This window comes from Aptenodytes patagonicus, chromosome 5, assembly GCF_965638725.1.
Source record: "Aptenodytes patagonicus chromosome 5, bAptPat1.pri.cur, whole genome shotgun sequence".
In the NCBI taxonomy this organism is placed as follows: domain Eukaryota; kingdom Metazoa; phylum Chordata; class Aves; order Sphenisciformes; family Spheniscidae; genus Aptenodytes; species Aptenodytes patagonicus.
The window spans coordinates 69049950-69070272 of record NC_134953.1 but is presented as its reverse complement, the minus strand read 5'-3'; the positions used below and the strand labels follow the sequence as shown (position 1 = coordinate 69070272).

Here is a 20323-nt window from a genome sequence, read left to right as displayed (position 1 = left end):
TTCAGGATGTGTGCTAGTCTCATAGGAGAAAAGTCAGGAAAAAAAGCAAGAGTGCATTTTCTTTTTAGTGGAATAAGCCAATTACTTCTATTTGACTTCACCCTCATGCAGGCACTTGATTAAAAAATGCAGATGTTTACAGTTACTGACTATGAATTGTTTCCCTCATTTATTCTGGGTAAATTTATTATCTTACTGGGTTTTTCCTGCACAAAATCTGAGCAAAATTTAAGGGTTTGCAGTGTCATTTAATTATATCCTTTCTGCTGTCTCCGCTAGCTCTTTAACTACCTCAACCCAACTGATGCTTTCACTTGAACTAAGAGCATGAGAATCAGGAGCTGGAATAATGTGCTTGGACCTGGAAGATGTAGAGGAGATTTGCACCTTTGTGCCATAACAGTCATGATGGCCCTGGCTGGCTTAGCGCAAGAGTTTTCTGTGTGAACGGGATAGCCTTGGATTCCAGGCACAGTAATGGAGCTAGTGAGATGAACCTATTTACTAGTAAAGCACTAAGAAAATAATATTGTTTGGTTTGGTGCATACTACTTGACCCATCTGTTGTAAGCAGCATTCAGGATTATAAAACGAAAATCAAACATAAGCTCTTGAATGCCGTGCACCATGTTTTGGTAATTTGCGGGGTGGCCTTTGCAGAGTGTACTTTCAGTAATAGGGCTCCTTCCATTTGGAAACAAGAAACATAATCAAAGAAGTAGCAATATATGCAGCAATGTAATAAGTACACTGTCATCAGATATGAAGGAGATGCTTATTCATACACTTCAGTTCTGTATATGTTTTTGTTACAGAACTGTGTACCTACTAACAGCAGTGTGATTTTTACAAAGCTGGATTTGTTTGAAAAATGTATAGTTCTCTATGGGATGCTTCATGCAGGATGTTTTGCAGTCCGATTTATGGAAGAGCAATCTGCGAGACCTGTGAATCTTGCAGAAAAAAAATGCAAAGCAAATTTATCTGTCTAAAATTATGTTAGCTTGGATAGCTTCATGTGGTAGCAGAATGGTAGACGGCAAGGCTGTATCCAGCCTTACTCTAAATGTTTTCCTTTGAGTTACACCTGATGTAGGCTTACCATTATGAGCATTCTGGCAATGACAGTGTGTAATGTGTAATCTGAAGAAATTGAACAAATAAAATGTGTCCCTAGATGGACTTAAAATGTAGAGTGCCCGTTTCTAGTTTTCTGTAGCTTGCTGGCTCAATATGTGGCTAGAAGAAAGGAGATGAGCAAATGTTGAATGATACGAGATGGCAGCTACAATTGGCTTACGAGAATTGTTCTGCCTCTGGCACTCTGGATCATGAACTTCATCACATCCAAGAAATGTTAACAGCTCGGCCCCTCAGGCTTTAGCAGCTCTGAGTATCTTTGTGGGTTTTGTAATTGACAGCTCCACCATCAGTATGCGGCTCTGATTGGCATTCTGTGCGACTCAAATGCATGAGGGTTTCAGCCTACTATTCTTTTGCAGAAACACCATGATGGGCATCTGAGTGACATTTTAATTTGATAATGAAAGCGCCATTAAATCAGAAAAGAGAAAAATGCCTGTGTTTGTGGCGCAAGATATTTCGTGTGATCACTGAGGTCACTTGAGAAAGGCCTGCTGTTGAAATAGTTATACAAGTTTGCCAGCAATGACTCACTACCGTGGTGGCTGCAGATAAATTCCAGTTGCTTTCTACTTGTTTTTGAAGATTTTGGTATTAGGGGTTTCAGTATGTTGCTTAAACAGTAAAAATCCAGCAACACTTAAGTTTGCTTGATAAAAGATTAAGATTTCCCACACTTCTTCATATGTGAAATGCTGCAACAAGCTGTGATCTGTACACCCTGCTGTCCCTTTTGACTGTGTCAGAAGGGGATATATTTTAGCACCATTAAAACCTTCTGTTTTGTCAGCAACAGGCCTTTCCTTCCTGTGCCTATTTCTAAAGAGATCCTGACCGGAGTCCGAACACAAATCATTCAGTGCAAGTCTTCAGGATTCAAACTTCTAGATGCTCGCATCTTAGATGCTTTCTTCTCTCTCTCATTTAGAGATATGTATTATAATATCACCTATGGAAACCAAACTCGTGGATTTGGGTTGTGCTAGACAACGTTACACCTGTATCTATCTCCATATCTATATAATATATTTAGAGAAATCTAAACTTTGCTGTAAATAATTGACAGTGTAAATAGTCAAATGTGTTGTTCTGCCATCTTGTAGATAAGGAATTGTGATAGTAAAATATTACATGTTTTGACCAAAACCATGCAGGAAATCTGTGGCAGAATTAGAATTGGGTCCATGTTCTTAAGCTTCTTCCAGTGCTTTTCATCTGCAAAGGTCTTAAGAAATTAAATACTTACAGTGATTTTTTTTTTTCTCCAGTTTATTTCCTCTTCCAGCTGTTGAAGGCTTAGATTTTTATTCAGCAGAAATAGATTTTATTCTTTAAGAACTATAGATTTAGGAGGCTTTGTACTGTATGCAGCTAATGGTAAAATTAACTGTCCATCTATTGATCACCCAGTTGGAACTGGCTAGTGATCTCTTGGGAAGTGACCCCAGGACCAGTACAAGGATAGTTACTACCAGTTCAGCATGGAGTTACTGTCATTCAGGTATGTAATTTCGCCAGCCAGGGTTCTGTTTGCACCACTGTTCACAGTCCCTCCGGGACCTTGTCTTCAGCTCAGGGGTCCACTCACTTGAAACTCTCTGAATCCATGCTCATTACATTTAGCAGTAGTTTGCTAGTTAAATGATATTGGTGACGTACATGTTGGTGATGCCTGGAAAAGAAAGCATGGTTGTGATAATAATGGGCTCTTCAAAACTATTTTTGTGGATCTACTCTGCGGATCCGTACTGTCATTTTCGTTTGACTCCTACTGTTGACCTGTAGGAAAGAACCTTTCATTACTTGCCTACTGCTAACAAAATGGTGTAGCAAATACAGTATTATCGATTGACTTTTTGCGGTAGTTAACACTTGCAACTTCCACTGAATGTTGAGCATGTAACTGTAAATGCATTTTTTTTTTCCTGAAGGTATATTAATAATTCTCATACTGTGACTGACATTAAGGTATCTAATGTTACTTTGAAAGCACAAGTGAGTTAACCCTTGTAATGTTTTCATGAAATGGATGAATGTAAAAATTTTGCAGGTGGTGAATAGGGACACAAATAAAATTAAATGTTTTTTCCAGGTCGCTCAGTAGATCTATGGTAGAAGTATGTACTGGACTTAAATATCTTTTCTTGATAATCTTGTTTCTGTACAAAAACTAAATGAAAAAACCCCCAATAGTCTGAATTTGACCCCGAAATCACTAGGCAAGCTGAATCAAGACACATCTCAACAGAACAGCAGCAATGTCATCTGTTCCAAATACTGAAAACATGCATCTCTTGATGATAGCCTGTCAGAACTGCTCGGCAGTTTGTTTCAAATGCTTGAAAGATATCTTCTAAATAATATTCTAAATAATACTTTTTATAATTTTAACTTTGATCATACTTTAGAAAAAGCCAAAGCAAAGTGCTGTTTATGTTGTCTTCCTTTTGAAAGGTTGAAGTCTAAAATGATATCTTGATATTTTTCTTCCATGAGCTTTACCTTCCTAGGTATGAAAATCTTTCAGCAAAACTAGTGGCTTAGTGGTATTTCAGGTATCTTTAATCCTATCCTTTGTTTGTTGTTCTCCTGTGATGCTATATTGCAACAAATAAATATTTGTCTGTGTCTACTATTATTCCTCACAGCTGTTTTTCAGAAAAGTTGTAAGGAAAAAAATAACTTGGATGACTGCAAAAGCCAGTTCATAGCCAGGAGAGTCCTGACTCTCTACTTATTTTTTTCACAGGCCTCCAGAATTGGCATCAAAGTATGCAAATTTCTCTGAGGGAACGTGCAAGCCTGGTTATGCATCAGCGCTCATGACTGTCATCTTCCCAAAGTAAGTAATTACTTTACTGGGGTTTTTTTCCCTTCTTCCCCGATGACTTCTCATCCTTCAAGGTAGATGATCTGCAGAGATTGTCTTGAAAAGTATAATTATCTGTCACTTGATGGGTTCAAGGGGAGACTAGTGTTGAAATTCTGGGCTATTTGAGTGGTCAGTGGCAATGGCTTAATTGATTTCAGTCTGACTAGGAGCTTGCTCAAAGAGTAGAGAGTTCTGTGTGTTGAATAATAAAACAAATTATATTGTCATTGCATGATACAGCTGTGTGGTCAAGCTCACTGCTGGTACCAGATGATGCAGTCCTTAGGAAGTGTCAGTCATGAAGTGACAGATTAAGGTATCTGGAGTAGTAATTTGTGGTCCTTTTTTTTTTTTTTTTTTTTTTTTTTTTGTACTTGGGAGAACAGGGTAAAGCCTCCCTCAGGTGCCTGGAGGCTTTGCAATAGTGTTTTCCAAAGAGTCTAAGACTTGTTATTAACAAGTTGTGCATCTTACTGTGTTGAGAAGTTATTGTTAGCTGAAGTGTTACTAGTTTCTTCAGAATTTGTTTCCTTCTGAAAGGGTGGAAAGTTGCAGTACCGTTTGATAGCTCTCAAATGAGGAATGTAATCATAACAGATCCACCAAAACTTAGCTTTAAATTTGGCTTATGGCTTTCTCTAATGCACCATGTGGCTTCTGCATTTCAAGGAGTTTGTAGAATTGCTGGAATACAGTTCAGAACATAGATTGGCAAGAACATTATACTGTTGAGGCTCAAGGATCTCAGTTTGGTTTGTCAAATGGAAAATTTGACTGAATCGTTATTTGACCGAATCGTTATTTGACCTTTGTACAAGCTTCTAATGCATGTGGAAAAGATCCTCTAGTGCAGCGACCTCTTTGGCAAAAGAGGTTGTGGACTCTTTAACACAACTGGCAGTTTTCTAGAAGATACATTTTATTTCTTTTGAGGAGGGAATTTCCATGACTTGCACATATAGAGGTTATATGCCAAGCCTGAAACTGGTGGTATCTTCTTTCTTTGTTTTTATTGGCAAACATGGTATCTGCAAACTTTAAAAATCAAAAATAAGAATCTGACATTGCCTTGTAACCAGCAGATACTACAGCCAGGCCTTAAAAACAAAACAAAACACTAAGTGTTGAGACTATGTTCTCCATCACCAGTGAAAACAAATAATTATCAGTATTATCTTCTGTGTGAATTTTGGAACTCTGGCTAGAATATAAATAAATACTAGAACTGAAGGTAGATACATTATCATCCTCTTCTTTTAAGAACTTTGAGTGCTTTTAAATCTGTTTGTGTACATATTAAATGCAAATAGTATAGCAGAGGAATATAAGGTAATTTAACTGTGATAAGATGTCTGAAGTTAAAGCCTTCCTTTCTTTATACGGCTGGCACCTAACTGCCCTTTCCAAGGCATGGCTGTTGTTACATATTGATTCTGCAGAGATAAATGATATACACTGAAGAAGGAAGACTGTTTAGTATAGTTATTAAGGCCAGAAAAATACCGTTAATGGTCCCTTATTCTGATTTGTTTCGTGACACAGGACATGATGTTTTCTTCCAGTAAATTCATCATGGATCATAGGCTAGTTGGCTTGATTTAAAGATTTCAGTGGATGGAGAATCTGGTAATAATGTGCTACATTATTCCTATCGATAAACTCATCATTGCAAAAATATTAATCTTATTTTAATTTTAAATTTATTTAAGACTTTGGCTTTGGTGGACTTGGCAGTGCTAGGTTACTGCTTAGACTTGATGTTCTTAAAGGTCTTTTCCAACCTAAATGATTCTATGATTCTAAGAAGGAGGTTTTTTGCCTGCTAGAATCCGAAGTGTTATTTATTCTCTCCCTCAGTAGCTACTTACAGATTGCTGTTCAGTCACCTTCTCCCAGTAGCTAACTGCATTGAACTAATACCATGCAAAGAGGTAGTAACTTGTCTCTAGTATAACTAGGTGGTGGTTGTCTTGTTCATACGTTGAAAAATCATATTCATAGTTCTAAAGACAGCATCTCGCTGGGGATTTATGTTCAGTTGCTTCTCTAACAGGAACCCTAAACCTTACTAAGGTTGACTTTTTTTTCCAGGATGTCCTTTAATTCTTTATTAATTGAATTCCGTGTCGGACATTTTATTATTTTACGTAGGATTGGTGTAAGGATGGCTGACCAGCAGTTCTGCAAAGAATTCCATGCTACACTTAAGTTTCTTTCTCTTCTGAAACTTCTCTTGTACTCAAAGAACTATGCAAAGTTAATATTACCAAGCCAGGTATCATAATGTAATATATTTAGAACTCTTAAAGCCAAATTAGCTTGCCTGTTGATTTAAGAATTTGAGCTACATGATTTCTTTTATTCTAGCTTTTGTTTTCAGTTTCTCGTATCGTTAGGAAAACATCATCTCTGCGGCTGACATTTTTCAGGCTTGGTGTTTGTCATAAAATGTGTGGGTTTGTTGGGTTTTTTTATTATTTGGATAAAGTTGGTTTGGCTGTTTTCAAGCATGAATAAAATGAATAAATGTTTTCCCATTCTAAAGGTTCCTGACTTTTTAGTGCAATTTTAAGTGTAAATAGGCAAAATACGATGGAAATAGTTGAGATAGAATAAATATTTTTAGAGGATGTAACTCTTCTTGGTAAGTGCTTCTTTAATGGTAAAAATGTGAGTTCAGATGTTACCAGGCATAAGCAAGCGCTAGACCAATTAAAGAGCAATGCCCTGAGAAATCTCAAAATGTGGTTGCCAGTAAGGAAAGACTAATTTTTATTATTTTTTTTATTTATTTTGAGGTCCTCAGTCGATCAGTTCTCATTCTAGCAATGCTTGATGTCTTCATCAATAATCCTAGCTGGAAAAAATCCTAGGTTAAGTGTGCAGATGATACGCTTATTGGAGAGTACTAAATAAAGGATTGGTTACTTTTAGAGAACAATCTGGATTGCCTGATGTAAATGGCCACAGCCTGACAAAATATATGTTAATACATCCAATATGAAATAAGACATCTGGGAGGAACAAATGCAGATTATACCTTCAAGACAGAAACACTCTGTCTTGGAAACAGACACAGAGAAAGCTTCATGTAATCTCAACAAAATATCATAGCTGAAATGCTATTTCAGTTTCATATGTACACATGTAAGTTGAGAAATTTTGTGTGTAGCACTGATTTCAAATTAAAAACCCAACCCCAAAAAAACCCTACAACCCAAGACTTCTAGAATACTGTGTCCAGTTTTGATAGTGAAAGTCCGAGAAGGGAAGGGAAATAAGAGATTGAAGGAAAGCCACAAAAATGAACAAGGACTGGCTTAAATAGTAAAGTAAACAAGGCTCCTAGAAATAAGTCATCTTTCTGAAGCAGAAGTTGTATCCAAATGAGGAGAATAGGAAAGAGCATTAACTTTGGCAAGTTAAATATAAACCATAATGAGGTAGGCCAAAAAAAATGTTGAGGAACAACTTTATAAAGGCATTAAGAAAAAAAAAAAAGCTTTTTGTCTAACTGTCAAAAGCAGAAAGCCTGCCAGAGATCCCGATGGGCTGATAGGTGATCATAATATTACATGTGAGCTAAGGGAAGGTAAAGCCATAGCAGAGAAGTTATTTGCATTGCTATTCACTGCAAAACAGTTCCCATGTGGAGCCTTCCTTTCTGGGGGACAGGCTGGGGGAAGCTGACAGAAGGTTGACGTTTTGGAGCAAATTGGCACAATGAATTGCTAGGAAAAGTTCTCACTTTGTGAAGAACTCGGTGGTGAAGTTGCCGAGTTACACACGGTTGTGTACAATCATTGCTTAAATTGGCCTTAGAATGGAAGAATGAAAAGCAGTAAACGTGTCAGGCTTTTCAAGAGGGGTCCGTGGAGCGTTTGGGAAACTGGAAACTAACAGCGAGCCTGGTTTTTGTATTAGGCACCTCGGCAGAGACTATAAAAAAGGAATAGAATTAGCGTTCATTCACAGGAATAAAGGTGATGGTAGAGAGGAGTCAAGTTGTCTTTTGCAGCAGGAAGTCCCACCCTGTAAATCTGCTCATGTTGTTTGAATGGCTGGATGAGCATTTGGTAGAGGTGATTTAACTAATACAATATGTCTGGATTTCTTGGGAAAAAAAAAACCCAAACAAACACAAAACCCATCAAAAAACTCAACCAAACACTTGGCATTTCAAAGACTTTTGGGAAATTAAACTGGTGTAATCCTGTAGTGGCTAGGTAGTGACTAGGGAAAGATTGGAAACTGTATGGAAAAAAATAAGAAGATTGGACAGTACAGGGACGTTACCCTTGGAGCCCTCTGGAGAACGTGTGCTGGGATCTCTGCTGTTCCAAGTGCTCATAAACTATCTGGAACAGAGGATGAATAATAAAGCGCTGACACATTTTTCCAGGTAGCAAGACCAAAAGCTGACTGTGAGGAATGTGGGAGGGATCTCACAGCACTAAGTGATGGGGCAACAAAGTAGCAGGCCAAATTCAGTTCTGGTAGATGTAAGGTAGTGTTTGTTGAGAAGATTGATCTGGCAGCGCACACCTAATGATGGACTTAGCTATGCCTTGGAAGTCCGGAAAGAGATCTTGGAATTATTCTGCATGGTTCTGCAACTTACTGACCAGCAATGGTTAAAAGACCGTGGACATATTAGGAGACAAATGCAGGAAACCCAAGAATATGTTATGCCACTGTATAAATACCCCTTGCTCCTCTGTCTTCAATAACACATAATTCTCTTTAACTAATTTTGAAACAGGTCTAGAAGACTTAGGTATATATAGTGGTAATAAAGAGTAAACAAAAACATTGAGCCATTTCCATGCTCAGAAAGATTGAATAGACTTAGACTTTCCAGTTTGAGGTAGAGCAAGCAGAGGTCAAATGGTATTCACAAGTATGTGTAAAATAGTGAATGGCATAGAGAAGATGTTTAGGTGATTGCTTCTCAGAACAAGATTCAGAGGTATTAAATGGGAATATTGTGCACCAGGTTTAAAATAAAGGGAAATGCTATTTCATGCTATTTCCAGTTATGTTATTCTGAGAATGAGTTCCATAGTGGGCAAAAGATTTAAAAAAAAAAACCCAAACCCAAACAAAACCCAACCAACTGTCGTAGTTTAACCTCAGTCGGCAACTGAGCACCACACAGCCACTCGCTCACTCCCCCCCCCCGCCCCCCCCGGTGGGATGGGGGAGAGAATCGGAAGAGTAAAGGTGAGAAAACTCGTGGGTTGAGATAAAAACAGTTTAGTAATTGAAATAAAATAAAATACTACTACTACTACTAAACAAAGCAAGTGATGCACGATGCAATTGCTCACCACCTGCCGACCGATGCCCAGCCAGTCCCCGAGCAGTGGCCCCCCCCGGCCAGCTTTCCCCAGTTTCTGTGCTGAGCATGTCGTCACACGGTATGGAATGTCCCTTTGGCCAGTTTGGGTCAGCTGTCCCAGCTGTGCCCCCTCCCAGCTTCTTGTGCACCTCCAGCCTGCTCAGTTGGTAGAGCATGGGAAGCTGAAAAGTCCTTGACTAGTGTAAGCACTACCTAGCAACAATTAAAACATCGGTGTGTTATCAACATTATTCTGGTACTAAATCCAAAACACAGTGCTGTACCAGCTACTAGGAAGGAAATTAACTCTATCCCTGCCGAAACCAGGACACCAACCAACCAACCAAAAAAGATTGACAGTCAGGTTCTATTGACTGTAAGGATTCAGAAACAGGCAAGGAAATCTCTAAGATACAGAGCCTGGATGTTGAGGGAAGATTGTAGCTTTACATATACCCTGTTTTGTAGACTTTTTACTGAAATATTGGCCAATGGACACAGACATTGAGTATGAGGCTAAATGGACATTTGGTCTAATCCATTGTGCCTATGCCTGTTTTTTTTGTTTTGTTTGGTTCTGTTTTTTTTAATTATTATGCCTTACAGGCAGACTGGCAAAGCTTGAGAAAAACATGCTGTAATCTGAATCATGACAGTGGCTCCCCACCAAGAGAAATGGATGCATGATCTCAGTATTGCACTTCAGTGTAGGAGCTGGCTAGCTGGGCTGCATCTGCTGCTCATTGTAACCGAAGGAGTTACCTAATTTTTCACTTTCCAGGGCAATACGATTCTGCCTCTTGCAAATCTCCCAGCAGTAGATAATGACTCAAAGTGCCTGAAGTAAGGTTACTGGTTTCGGAATGATACGAGGAAAATGACAAGCGTCTTTGGTAAAATGTCATCAGTAGGTCTTTGTTCAGTGAATTAGACTATTTGTAGTAGGTCTGAGGTCACCTACAAGTCTGGAGCCTTGACCTTTTTGTAGAAGGCACTAACTTGTGTTTGCAGTGGTAATGCTGCAGTCTCCTGCATGTCTGGCCTTACTGTGCAAACGATGCTGCCTGTGTACAGTTCTCTTTCTTTTTCTATGCCCTATTCTTTATCAAATGAGAAAGGAGACCTCTGCCCACGGTTTGCGGCTGACATGCCAGCCCGGGACAGTTCAGCTACTGACAATTTTCCAACCACAAGCTCTAGTAAGCTGGCAGCTAATACTAGAAATTAGAGGAGGCGGTAAACAGAGAGGGAACGTCTGCAGCCTGCAGACTTGTGAATCTGTGTTTGGTAAGAGAACATGGGAAAGAAGTATTTAAAGAAAGATAAAGAGTATCTGAAAAGATTTCAGAATAAGGGGGAAAGGGGAAGTTCAACATACAACAAAATCTATAGGTGTTGTGACCAAAACAGTGAATTTAACATTTGTGGTTCAGATATGTAAGACTATTTTTTAGCACAGGGATATGATCATAAACATCTCTTTCTAGTGAATTGGTGCTAAGAAATAGTCTTATATACATGAATCACAAGCTTCTCTGTTAGGTCAGTTCAGAAACAAAATCAGTTTGGTTTGTTTGATCATTCTGGTGCAAACTTTCTATCAATTAGCAATTGCCATTTTCTTCACTATTTTTTTTTTTTGTTATTTTTCAATATAGCAGCCCACTCTCTATTCTGAGGAAAACCAGCTCTCCTGTAAACTCCCCTGCATTTATATTTTCATGCTGAATTGTTTCTTTGTACGTAAAGTTCAACATTTTTAAAGCTTTCCTATCAGTGGAGAATACATGGCACGGATTTATGCCGGGCACAGGAATTTCAGTGGCTTTCTCTAGAGTCATCCTTCTGCGTTTTTCTGATGTTTAGTTTCCCCTTGATATTGTAGGTCATAGACTCCTGTGCGTTCCTCCCCTTCCACAGGCCAGTCATGTGTAGCTAGGACAGGACAGCTCCAGAAGGCCTTTCTCTAGAGTGTACAGGGTAGACTCCTGTCTCCTTGATACCAGAGCTTGGCAAAATTTTCTTTGCCATTGCTGTCTTGCAGGTTTAGTTTATGCAGCTTTTATACTTTAGGAAAAAAGCATTCTTACATGCCAAAAAAAATTCTTACATGCATTCTTACATGGAAATGGGAGATGGGGGTTTCAGGTGGAACTGGGATCGAGATAATTTCAATATGTGGTCCCCGCATCCCAAATACTTCCCCATTCGTTTCCATCCCCTTCTAGGAAGCTGTGCCTCTTATGCTAAGCACACAAGAGCATCTTTCCATTCTGCACTTCCCTGCTTTCTTACTTAGATATTCAGAAAAAAATATTTTAAAAAGAGAATTCTTAACCCTCTGCTTAGAACTGAATTTATTCATGTCTGGCTGTCTCGGTGCCTCATGAATTACTGCTATACACAGCATGGGCTTGTATTGAAGTGACGGGGCCTGAGCTCAGTGCTTAGAGACTGTCAGTGCAGGTGAGGGCTGCTTCCTTTGTGATTAACTATTTAAGGAGACCAGAGGAAGCCAAAGGATGGCAGCTTCTCGTGGTTCGTGAGAGCTTACTGAAGAAATAGGCTGGATAATTAGTTTGCCACTGAGGATTGCTATGGGAATTTGAAACTATTCCCTGACTGTAGCATGATCCATCTGCTGCATATTCTGCGGTCTCTTCAGGTGCAGTGGGTAGTCTCTCTTAATTTTTTAAGATATATAAAATTGTATATATGTGCTGAATTAGTTATTGATAGTAGGGGTTTTTTTGGTCTTCTAACTATATGTATAAAGTACATCTCATTTTGAAATACACTGTAGTGGTTCATTTTGTTAATTTGAACTGTCAAAGCAGCTCGCGTCCAAGGAAAGAGTGGACGTTTCTAGAGGCTCCCACTGAAGTTGGGGTCCCTGTGTCCCAGACGCTGCTGTGAGAAAGACTTTCTGCTTTCCTTCAAAATGAGATTACTCCTGTTCTAGGAACGGGGAGTACTCAAACCCCTGTCCCTTCTTTAAGTCTCTTGCTCTGTTCTTGTGCATTCAGGAACAGTGTGCCATGGTGGTGGAGATTGTTTTACAGCTCAAAGTTACATTTGGCATCCCAGTAACTGCTGGCATGTAACACAGTAACACAGCTCTGTAAGGAAATTTGTATGTGCCAGTGCCCAAAAGGGTATTTGGAGGTGCCGGAGCACTGACCTGGAGTCTATCACAACTCCTCTCAGATCCTGTACCTTGCAAAGAGGAAGGAAATATTTGTTGTTGCATTATTGAGGTTTGAATTTGCAGGGACAGGTTGATGCAGGTGTATTTTCTCCTGGGCAGTGCTGAACATCACTAGCTTCCCTCAGTTCCTTGGTTAACTCTGGCTAAAGGAGTTCAGGACTTGCAGGAGGGGAAAGGAGGGATGAAAGAGGAATTGACGGTGCCCCGATCAGTTCAGTGGTTGATGTTTCCCATTTCTCCGAGCTGTTCAGTGCCTGGCTCGTGCCTGGGGCATCGGAGCATGCCACTGCTCGTGTTTACCTCCTGTCATCTCCTTACTCTGTGTTTTGTAAAACCCAGGCTAAAGAAACATGCGAGCCAAAACATGCACGCTCCTCAAATCACTTCTGATGTCTGGGCAGCACCTCCCCACCCAGAGCTCTGCAGCTTTTCCAGTAATATGTCAGCCGATGTGGGCAGCTGCTGACCCACTGTCATTGCTGGCAAAGGGAGCATTTTGCACTGCTCTACCTTTCCTTCCTTGTGATTTTTATGAAGTAGTGCCTTTTTTCTCCCTTATTTTGGTTCTGCAGTGAAGATTTTCTCACTTTTTCACCTCTGCAGTTAGTGTGTTGGGTATTCTATACAATTTGAAGGCACTTACAAAGAGGATGATTTTTGAAAGTATGTATTAATGTCAATTTTGAATGACAGAATTGGGTCAGAGTATGCAACAGGTCCCATTGTATGTTCCTTTGATAATTCCTACGTTTGTTTTTATTGCCATGTGCTCATTTGGGAGACTTAAAGCTCTCATGCTTCTGCCTAAATGCGAAAAGTATTTTATCTCACAAAATACTTTGTCACAGCTGCCTGTGCTTTAGTGAACATACAGCACAGTCTGTTAGGAGACATTTGCTTTTAATGTTCAAACTAGGATTGTGGTCTGAGCTGTTGTTGCTATTTATAACTGGGGCAATTGGATTGCCCTTCACAACACCCTGACTGCTTCAGTCCCTTCCACCTGCCTTGTCTGCAGGAGGAAGCTGGCATTAAGAGGCAACACTTGATAACTCACGTTCAGTGTTGCAAACCGCTGGTACCGAAATGGTGGTAACCAAAGCTCCGTGTAAAGTGTGGTCGAATAACTAATTTCTCTGTGACAGATTCCCTGCGTTTATTTATTTTTTTTTTTTTTTTAGAGAGCAGTGATCGGGAACATAATTCCAGAGATGAGCAGATGAAATGGTGTACGCAGAACTTCACTGCTAGCTCTTAAATTCATAGCACCGATTAACCAGCTGGAGCTCGTACTTAAAAACAAACTTCAATGGCAACAGCTCATTTCTTCACTTCTGGCAGCCTCTGAAGATGTGCATGCTGCTGCAGTCAGGTTGAAGTAGATGTGACATAATGCTAGAATAGATTAAAAAAAAAAAAAAAAAAGGCTCGGGTTCTGTGTCTGCATCCCCTTTTCTACATGGCACTTAGCTTAAGGGAGTTCATGCTGCCCCTTGTGCTGCTCCATTACCTGAGCTAGCACAACTGCCTGCGGACAGTGCAATAAACTGGATAAGTAAAATAATCCTTATGTCCAAACATGAGTTTTCTCTCCCCCATCCATCTACTCGTTTTGTGCAAGATTACTTTTAATCCAGATCAGTTCACTGATCCAGCTTATGGAATTACCAAATCATTGTACCAACCCCGCCAAGGGTGCAGCTTGGGAATGAAGAGCTAAGGTGATAGGACTGCAAAAACTCCGTAAGCCAGCCCGGGCACCAGGACAGAGGTATGGGGAGCTGTTGGTCAGGAATTAGGTATCTGGTTTCACCTTCAGTTCGTGCAGGTTCTTCTCTCTATCCCATGCTGACTTTTTCCATCTTAGAAAATGTGCAAAGTAGTACATGCAATTCCCATGTGCTGATCATGACAGCAGATTCTACGTCAGATGCATTTTTGGAGCTGAAATCTTTCATGCTTAACCTCTCTCAACAGTTTAAAAAAAAAAAAAAGTTAATCCATGTGACGTGCAGGCTTTGTGCCTGAAAAGTTTGTCTTCAGACTCCTTTTCATGACTTCTGAATTAAGTGAGACTGTTAGATGAAAGCTGGAATACGGGCACATGGACCTTACTGAGCATGTGCCTTTCTGGCTTTGAAAAAGGTGCAGAGCATATGTGCTCTCGCTTCAGTATGAGTACGCTGCATCTTATGCCAGGGTGGGAACAGGACGGGGTTTTTTGTTTTGTTTTGCATTTGATTGTTTTCCAGAATACTACAGTTATTTCTAAATTGTGAAATTTAACCAAAAAAAAGACAGCTTTGCAAATGTACAAATAATTAACCATATTTGCGTGAGCATGTATGATTGTAATAGAAACAATAAACTTAATCCGTGCCACCAAGTAAGCATACTTTATTGTGCATGTGTGTTTGGGCTCTGTTGCTGCAGCCCATCTGCTCTTAAAGCTATACCAATAAGAATGTTTAACTTTCAGGAAAAATCTTGCAGCAAAGATTGCTTGAGGATCTAAATGCATTTGAGTGAATGAAAATATCAGTGAGCATGAAATGAAACAAATGAAAAATATCAGTAAGCATGAAAATTAAGCTGTGTATGTAATATCACTGTGGTTTTGATATGCATGTCTTACCTTCTTTTCTTTTCCTCACATTCCCCTAAGAAAGTGCTTTGGGGTATCTCTCTTTTTATTAAAACTCTGACTTTGACTCTCTGAAGGTTCATCTTTATTGGTCCAGCCCATCATCTCCCCAGAGCCCCAAGAAGTTCCCTGGTATCTCTGAGGCTCTGTCTGTCACCAGTGATTTCCTCTTGCCATAGAAGAGTGTGCAGCCTCCCTCAGTTTTCTGAATTGTGTTCAGGAGTGGATAATTGTTCCTTCTGAACTCCCTACTGGTGGTTTTGATCGTTTCCTATCTTTGCCTAGATTTCAAGGCAATTTATTTTCCTCTTCTACCTTTCCCTCCTCCTCTCTTACTGTCACACTTTGTTCTATTATTGAAACATTTCAGGAGTGTCAGTGCATGCAAATGCTGTCAGCGAGCCAATGTACATTGGCTAAGAATATGGATGAGAAGCAAGTCTGGTAATTTATGCAAGATTATTAGGCCAAATTAGAAACAGTCTGGGGAACCCTCCAACTCTACATTAGGCAAATGAAGGTAAAAACTGGAAAGATTAAAAATTCTCTTTGTAGCAATGTGAAAAGTCACTTGAGAATGTTGTTCAGGTAATATTGTAGAAGCTCTGACTCTGATGCAGCATGAACAGTGTAAGCTCCTTTGGCAATTATTTTCTTGGTACCTTTTACTATAATTCTGAGCTAACTATGCAGCAAAATAAAATCCATAAATTAATTGCTAAATACTATAGAAGCAATGCTGTAACTGTTGTAATAGTGTCAGGGATCACAGTAGCTTGGTGAAGCTCTTGTAGTTTCCCAAGGACTCTTGCTCACTGGTTCAACCCAACCCAAATCACTTTTAATGCTGGAAACCAAGGCAAGAGCATTACCACATGCTGCAGTGAAGCTGACTGCAATGGGATGGCGTATTTCACTAGTATTACTCACTATGCTTTTTAATTCTGCTTCTATTTTGCTAAATTTCTGAAAAGTGTTGTTTCCTTTTTGCGTAATCTGCCATACCTTTAAGAATGATCACGTCTTTTTCTCTCCTGAAGCACTTTGAGTCATTGATTTACTTGCACAGGAACTTTCTGTGTGCGAGTCAGGGCTGTAGCTTACTCCAGTGTCCAGCTTGTAAACCAGAAAAACTGTGTCCAGTTTTCAAAGTGTTTCATTGTGATTTGCCTGAAAATCATTGCATCTGCCATGCTAATTTGTTATTCTTCCAAGCTTAAACACCCGATGTAAGCATCTGCAGAGGAAGATGCGGTCCCAAGGCTCTGTTTAACAGGCCAGCACTCAGTCCATCCTCGCTGGACTTGTTCCTACAGCTCTTGGAACAGTTGAGAAGGGATGTCCAGAATTTGAAGGAGGCAAAGTATGCTTACAGGTCCTGGCTTAAGCAAAGAAAACTAAAATAAGAAACCCACAAACTTTCTCTGGTTTTTTCCCTTGTTGGGGATTTTAGTCAGCACATGTATCAGGCATTTCTTTTCCTCTGGACAGATCTGATTTCCTGGGTAATAATAACTATTTATGGAACAACAGGATACCACACTGTTTATAAACGCTAGGCTTGTTTACTTCTGCTCTGTGACTGTGCTTTTCACATAGGGGTTTCCTCATCTGTCAAGGGTAAAGAAACTTGGCTGAGTAGACACATCTGTAAAGAAGTAGTTGGCCTTGCTCTGCCATGGTGCCCTGGCAGAAGATCTGTCCTGCTCAGCCAGCAAAATTTTCCACCTGTGCTCAGTCAGGAAGGTATTTTAGCAGGAAATAAGTAGTGTCACATTTTCTAAGAGGAAAGGAAGAACTGTTCTGCTTCACTCCTCCCAGGGCTGGCACCTGCTCCTCATGGAGTTGTGGGGGGAAGGTTTGAAGTGCCGATCTCCTCTGTCTCCTCTCTGAGAAGCAGGTTCTTCATTCTTCGGTACTGTATTATTAGGATTTGCTATAAGTGGGGGACTCCTAAACCATGTCCAGACAGGAAATGAGAGGAAATAGGGATAATAGTTTGGGTGGAGGTTTTTTTTCCTCCTCTTATTAATAGGACTTGATTTCCAGTGTGTTACCATCTCTTGTGGGTTGTTGGACAGAAAACATAGAGGGTAAGCAGCACTTCATTCTGCATAATTAGCTGCCAGACATTGCACCCTCTGAGGAGGAGGGAACAGTGATGGTCCCAGGCTGCCCGGGAGGAAGAGGAGAGAAATGCTGTGAAACAAGCCATGTCTAGAGTGCTCTAAGATACAGAATAATTCACTTAGAAATTCAGAGCTGTGTGAGATTTGTGGAGCTGGCTGTTGCACATTCTGTCTCCATCTGAACAGTGGCTGTGCGATGATGAACTGCTGAGATGTTTTGATAGCTGCCAGTCAGAGGGATGTTTTTGACAGATTTTTTGTAATGATTAATGTCACTCTAAGCGGTTGATTGTGTTTCTACATGTTTGTTTTCATTCATCTCCTATTTGTTTCCCTTTCACAGCAGTGCCCAGCTTACCATAATGAGATTCAGGAAGCTGAAATCAGTCTCAATTAGTGAGGCTACTGTAAATATTTTCACTGACAGAACTGTCTTTATTCAGATAAGATCTCAAAATATTTGAATGTTGTTTTATGATAAAGTTAGAAGATCCAGTAATTCAAATAAAGTGATACCAGGAGGGCAGTTTATTCTGAGATAATCCTGTCTTTAGCTAATCTAAAGAAATTGTGCTCTCTGAAGATGCAAGAACCCCAATAAAAGGCAGAGGAGAGGTGAGAAGCATGAGAGGAAATGGAAGAGGAAGACGTTCCTGGAGACAGAATTATTGATTACTAGATCTAACTTTGTTAAATAAAGTTGTCTGGCCTCTCTGGAAGTGCACAAGGCATTGTTGCCTGCAGTTGATAAACTGAGTAATGATCAGAGTTGCCCGTATCTGGAGAGTGTGAAGCAGCCATCACTGATGAGACCTTCTGCCTTGGTAGGAGAGATGACCTGTAAGTATCCAAGACATCTGGCCTAGGAAGAGCCCTCAACAGCTTGTTCGCAATGACCACTCTGCAGCTGTTAAGAGGTAAAAAATAAAGTTGGAAAATCAGTCTTAAGTACTGGGGCACTTAAGGTTTTTCTAGAGTTGGGGGAATCTCTTGCTTCTGTAAGTTATTTTTTTAGCATGGCACTGGCTTTCAGCTGCTACTGAGTTTTCTTCCTAATACCTAAGGCCTGGCATGTCAGCCCATCTGAAAAGTTAGACATACAGGAGTGGAGGTTTCCAAACTTGTCCCAGTTTGCAGGGGTTGAGAGGGTTTGTCTGCTACATTTTATTTAGGTTTAGGGGTTTTTTTCTAGATTACAGTGCACCTTCTGCTTGTCAGACCACTAAACAAAATTTAAAAAAAATTAGCAGATCACAGTTTAAATTCTTGATCAGTAGCTTTGAAATAGCTATAGAACAAAAGCATAAAATTAACCAAATGCAAACTTCTGAATATACCTGGCATCGATCTCTTCATTTCATCAGCTGCTAGAAGATTTTGGAGGCTTGTCTGGACCGTGGAAGCCAAGCGTCAACTCTGCGATACTCTGACTCCATAATGCTGCTTTCCACAGCAGTCCTAGGGAGGCAGACACTTGTTCCCTGTCTCCACCTTCCAGGGTTTGATCTGTCCACAGCACTGGGCTGGTTTCTCTCTTATGCAAGACAACCACTTCCCTCCCTCTCCCCTGTTTGTCCTCAGAGCTCTCCTCCTGGCTCCATCTGCCTTTCTGTGTGGATGGAGCACACAGATTGTGTAGGATGTGGCCCTCCTTTACCCATCTTGGGCTACATCTCTGTTTACATTTTTTATAAATGAAATAGTAACCTTAGTTGTTCACAGCATTTTTAAGTCTTCTACAGCACTTCATAAATCCTGTATCAGGAAGCGTGTTTAGTATGCATATGTCCCAGTCGTACTGCTTCCTAGCTGTTTGTAGGCTCCCCAAAGCAGAGTAATGGTACAGATGAGAACCTGAGACAAGTCTCTCTTCTCAGCTTTTTTGGGGAGTTTTGGATCTCCAGCTATCCCATTTCGAAACAGCTCGTTCTAGATAGCACATGCCCACCCAAACTTTAGATTGAAAACAATGTAAGAGGGCATAAAAAAGCTGAATGTCACTTCCAGTCTTGAACTCCCTGGAAGTTGAAGATGGCAGGACTAAGTGTATTAGAAGGTGAAGTAACTGAATCGTGGGTATGTGGCTTTCACGTTTAAATTTGAGTACAGGCATTTTAGAGGAGTGGTGGTGAAAAGAGCCAGGAGAGGATTATGTTGTGAGGCATAGATTAGAGTTACATTTTATGTTTGTTTATTCACGTGTGCATTTCTATATTTCTACCTTTGTATCTAAAAACCTGACTTTATATCAAGCTTGATCAATTTTCACTTTACAAATTCTCTAGTTTTAGGAAGCAAGGAGGGACGGGATGGAACGAGCAGACTTGGAGGCAGCAAATAAGGCTAAGAGAGCATGTGCTGGTGGTCCAGATGGTTCTGGCTTTCGGGGGTATTTTAAGGGAGCACGAGGGCTAGGGAGGGAGTACTTCTGTGGTTTGCAGTGGGCCAGTGCAAAGCTTTGCCTCCCAGGATCTGGAAACTCTCTCAGTTCCCTCTGGCAGATACAAACTGGTGGGCTTCCAGTAAGGGTCGCTCAGGAAAAGACCCCACAGTTCATATTGCCCCTGGAGCATGGCAGCTACCTTTACTCTGCTGAAATGAAATGAGCTAATTTGTTTCCCATCAGACTAATTGCACGTGGTTTATTATAGAGACTATTTGGTGCCCTGTTCTGAAGACTGTTTGTTCCGGACAGCATGTTTTAGAATATGTTTGTATATGCTGGCAAATTTTTCAGGTTGTGGTTGGTTTTTTTTTTTGGTTGTTTTTGGGGGTTTTTTTTTTAGAGGTCACCTTGGGTTGAGGAAAGTTTAAAGAGCTGCAACAGCTAAATAGATACAAGAAATTCAAACAAATCCTGAAGGTGGTTGGACTGTGGAATTCTTTTCAGCTTTTCAGTCTGAACTTCCTTAAATTTGCCAAATTACTGAACTGACTCATTTACATCTGTATTCTAAGGCCTGCCTGGCTTTATTGCCTACAGCTG

The 20323-nt window shown here is 40.2% G+C and overlaps 1 protein-coding gene across 8 annotated transcripts in view; it reads left to right on the top strand.

The window, feature by feature from the left end:
- ST3GAL3 (ST3 beta-galactoside alpha-2,3-sialyltransferase 3) overlaps window positions 1-20323 on the top strand; it is a 194364-nt gene that overhangs the window by 72159 nt on the left and 101882 nt on the right. For all 8 annotated transcript variants that reach the window (XM_076340374.1, XM_076340373.1, XM_076340375.1 and 5 more), the window contains one exon: window positions 3893-3985. In XM_076340374.1, the coding sequence (XP_076196489.1) occupies window positions 3893-3985 (93 nt within the window). The remainder of the gene's footprint in view (window positions 1-3892; window positions 3986-20323) is intronic.